Source organism: Austrofundulus limnaeus, unplaced genomic scaffold (assembly GCF_001266775.1).
Source record: "Austrofundulus limnaeus strain Quisiro unplaced genomic scaffold, Austrofundulus_limnaeus-1.0 Scaffold367, whole genome shotgun sequence".
In the NCBI taxonomy this organism is placed as follows: domain Eukaryota; kingdom Metazoa; phylum Chordata; class Actinopteri; order Cyprinodontiformes; family Rivulidae; genus Austrofundulus; species Austrofundulus limnaeus.
In genome coordinates, this window is record NW_013952769.1 from 518,789 (window position 1) to 523,332 (window position 4,544).

General features: G+C 38.7%; 1 protein-coding gene across 4 annotated transcripts in view; it reads left to right on the forward strand.

Moving 5' to 3' along the window:
- LOC106528281 (SUMO specific peptidase 5) overlaps positions 1-4,544 on the forward strand; it is a 37,917-nt gene that overhangs the window by 8,690 nt on the left and 24,683 nt on the right. For all 4 annotated transcript variants that reach the window (XM_014023416.1, XM_014023418.1, XM_014023417.1 and 1 more), the window contains 3 exon segments: positions 732-837; positions 920-1,067; positions 3,400-3,447. In XM_014023416.1, the coding sequence (XP_013878870.1) occupies positions 732-837; positions 920-1,067; positions 3,400-3,447 (302 nt within the window).

The window sequence follows — 4,544 nt, forward strand, 5'->3', positions numbered from 1 at the left end:
AACAGTGGAGAGGAAAAACTCCCTGCTAATCAGGAAGAAACCTCCAGCAGAACCAGGCTCAGGACAGGAGACCATCTGCCTCGACCGGCTGGTTGGAGGACACGAAAGAGACAAAGACAAACATAGAAGAACTGGTCCAGGACTGGTCCAGGTGCACCTTCTTCTGGAAAAGAGACAAAAAGAAAAAAACGTTATTGATAGAAATAATTACAATAAACATGTAGAGAAGAGAGACTAAAGACAACAGCAGAGTGAGGAAATGTGTTCAGTTTGTGCTCCAGCAGTCTAAGTCTATACCAGCAGAAATGAAGAATAATTCAGGAAACCTAAGTCTAATTATATGATTTATCAGAAAGGAAAGTCTTCAGTCTAATCTTAAAAGCAGACAGAGTGTCAGCCTCATGGACAGAAACTGGAAGTTGGTTCCACAAGAGAAGAGCTTGATAATATAAAATAATTGACTTATGAACCATTATATTGATATGGATTGATTGTTACAATCCTAGTCATTTAATGTTTTCAACTGATGTGTGGTATTTAACAAATTATAGCTCACAGGAAGTCCTTTACACAGAATAAATTAAATGATTTTTTTTTTTACCAAAGTGACAGTTTCCCCCTAAAATGATTGTTTAATTTAAATGGATTATATTTACATGATTTCAGCTCATGTAGTCATTTAGTACTATTTATTTTCCTTAAGTGATGACAGAGTTTGCATGTTCCCTCAGACTTTCTAGATGGTTTCTACAGGAGATATGGAAGCTTCATCCCTCTGTGTAAGGAAGACTTATTGGGACATCTGAAGAGGAAGTTCAACTCTGACCTCAGCGACAGGTGAGACCTGAGCCCACRCGAAGACATGGTTTGAAATATTCAGAGGGAGAGCTGATTAAAACCTGTTCTCCTTCTTGTGCAGGAGAAATCAAATCATCTCYGAGGTCTTCAGGTACCAAGCTGCAGTCATCGAGAAACCTATCCCATCTTTTCAAGTCGTCTACAAGAAACACAGACTAACTCTGGAGGACTTGCTGACCCTGGCTGATCAGAGCTGGCTCAATGACCAGGTTGGTACCACATGCAGCGGGAATCTGTATGATCTCTGGGCCTGATCTACTAAGCACTAAAATGTGTGTGCAAACCAAACAAACTGTACATGCTATTAGTGGGCATGGTGCAGGTGAGCTATGAAGATTGCATGTCGAATGATAACTGGTTCAAAAGTGGTGCAGCCATGGAGGGTTTAGGAGAGKAGAATGGCTGTAAAAGAGAAATGAAAGTTCAAAGCCATGGAGTTGAAGGTCTTGTTAGAGGAGACAAATGATCCAGATACGTTTTTTAAGGAGTTTTTCCATAGAAGATATGACATGGCTTTTACTTGTGACTGGCTTCAGATCAGCTGTAGGTCCTCCAGCAGCTCAAACTTGATAGATGGATAGATGATATGTGGCTGGGTAAAAAAAAKAAAACAATGAAATAAACTGCCTGGCTAAAAAAAAGCCATCACCTGGATTTAACTAAACAAATAGGTATGAGCCTCCTGTTGGATAATTACTGCATGGGTGATTATCTTTCAGTTGTTTGTTATTTAACCCCAACTGGTGCAATGAGTTGCTTCTCCTTTCTTTAACAACCATGTGGAAAGACACATCCTGTGGTCGTGGAGAAGATGTCAGTTTGAGAAAGGTCAAATCATTGGAATCAAGCAGAGAAAACATCTAAYGAGATTGAAGAAACTATTAAAATTGGGAACTGTCCCAACGTATTAATAAAAACTGGAAGAATAGTGGGGACCCATRGCCWTCGAGGAAGAAATGTGGCTGGAAAATAATCCTGAATGGTCGGCGTTCACTTAAACGTTTGGTGAAATCAAATCGAAGAAAAACAACAGTAGAACTCCAAGCTACGTTTAATAGTGAAAGAGCACAATGTGAAGAGAACTCAAGGACTGGGACTGAACAGCTGTGTAGCCMTAAGAAAACAGTGAAGATAACTGGGGACAAAAAGGCTTCATTTGCTACAGAGTATAAAAATTGGACTCTGGAGCAATTGAAGGAGGTCATGTGGTCTGATGAGTCCAGATTGATCCTGGTCCAGAYTGATGGGTGCATCAGGGTAAGAAGAGAGGCAGGTGAAGTGATGCTGTACCAGCCTGTGGAGGCAGTGCTATGATTTAGGGTCGCTGCAGGTGGTCAGGTCTAGGTTCAGCAACAGTTTGTGCTCAAAGAATGAGGTCAGCTGACTACCTGAATATACCGAATGACCAGGTTATTCCATCWYTGGATTGTTTCTTCCCTGATGACACGGCCATATTCCAAAATGACAATGCCAGGATTCATGGGGCTCTTATTGTGAAAGAGTGGTTCAGGGAACATGAGACATCATTTTCACACATGGACTGGCTCCACAGAGTCCACTGAGGATCTTTGGGATGTGCAGGAGAAGGTCAAACTCTACCATCATCAATGAAAGATCTTGGTGAAAATTAATGCAACACTGGGTGAAAAAAATCTGGTAACATTGTAAGAAGCTTATCTAAACAATGCCACAGAGAATGAGTCTCATAATCAAAGATAAAGATCCAACTAAATATTAGAGTGTGACCTTTTTAATTGGTGGTGACTTTTTTTTTGGCCAGGCAGTGTACATCGTAATAGACACGCAATCTTTCACAGCCCAGCTAAGCAAGGTTGGTGGCATCAACTAACTCCTTCACTCTTTGGTCAGGCTACCGTGCCTCATAACTYCTTAAAAKTAAAGAARGKTGTSGAGTGAAAGGAGAAAATTACAGTATGGATAAACGAGGAAAGGTCGTGTCACCAGGTTGACTGTATTGATCAGGCTTTTTCTTTTTTCCTGGTCCTTACTTCAAATAAAACAAAAAAACTAACCATTACTGATATTGACTGATATGAAAAGATTATATATTTCATACATTTTTCAGTCATATCACTCAGCCATAATTAAATCTCTCCTTTTTTTTCTTTTTTTAATCGTGCAAATATGCTAACGCACACAGAACGTTTTCTCTCTCCATCATCTGACATTGTAACTTCTCCTCTTCCTTCTCCTCCTCCTCCTCGCCACAATGACTGAAGACATTTGTTTGAAATGCTGTCATTTTGCACCTGCCTTTCAAATGAGCTAAAGATGAGATGCAAAAACAGCAACTGCATAAAGTTTCAAGTTAGATAAATCAAAWTGTGCTAAATGATTATATCTGCATATCCTCCATGCAATGTTTTGCACTTTCTAATAATCACCATTAATTCTGCGTATTGATGAATGCAAACATGCTTCATGGATTTGTGCTCTAGCAGATCATGCCCTTTGCATTATAACAGTTTTTATTTAAGCTAAATAAAACCAGCATTAAAACTTTTGTTCTTTCTGTTGAAGGTCATGAACATGTATGGAGAGTTGATCATGGAGTCGTCCCATCACAAGGTAAGCTGGACGATAAGAACTGAAGGTGCTGCCATAAAGGGGTTTTATAAGACTATTATTAAAACATTTTTATATTGTCAGAGTTAAGTTGCAAACTATTCAGACCATCACCTATTTACTGTAAAATGTAAATTAAAAGGAAACTTACAGATGTGGAGAATACTGTAATCCACTGTAACTATAAAAGACTAAAGATCACTTTTATTATGATTACAGTTGTGTAAAAAATGTCCAGTTTTCAGTCAGTGTTGGTTTCTAGACCTTTTGACCAATGTTGAACAAAGTCATGTTAAAAACTAACTGAATTCTCAAAAGTACACGCAACATGAGCGACACTGGAAATGAGCAAAGTTCAGCAGAGTTTATTCTACAAAAAGAGATAAACCAGAGTGCTCTTCCYTAAATCTTTCAGGTCCTTGTCCTCTTGCCCTTCCTGTCCCCCACCTGTCTTTGGGACTGTTCCAAGCTGCCTGATTTGCTTATTTGTGTTTTTTTTACAGTACATTTACAGTATTTCATAGCAACACCTTTATAAAACCATTAAAATGATGCCATGCAAACTTAGACTCTAAAATAYGACCAAAGTGGCCTTTAGTCAACTTGCAGCATGGTTGTAGCCTCCTAAAAGGAGCGTTTTAGTCTAGTTAAAAAAAAATCACTAAAGTTTTATTTTCTCTCGTCTCTGGAAACTACAGTTGCGTCCTTGACTGGGTTCAGTGAGTTTACTGTGTGTGTGGGTACTGACKGTCATTCACCTTTCCCTCTCTTTGAGCTACAGTCTGGTTCTGTTTGTAATTTTTGATAAGATAAAATCTAAGTTTATTCATTACTGTTGGTTAAAGTTTTAGCTGCTGCTTGGTCCTAATTACAGTTCAGTCTAAAAACGTCTTTAGATCCTTGGAGGGTTAAACAATTACAGCTTCCTGATGCATAAAATTCATTTTTAGCTGCTGAAATGTAAACACTTGACGGAAAGTTTGTTCTGCATTGATTTACCTGAGGAAAAAGCAAATAAAAATCTGGAGGTACAGCGGGTAAAATAAGTACTGAACACGTCACCATTTTTCTCAGTAAATATATTACTAGAGGTGCTAATG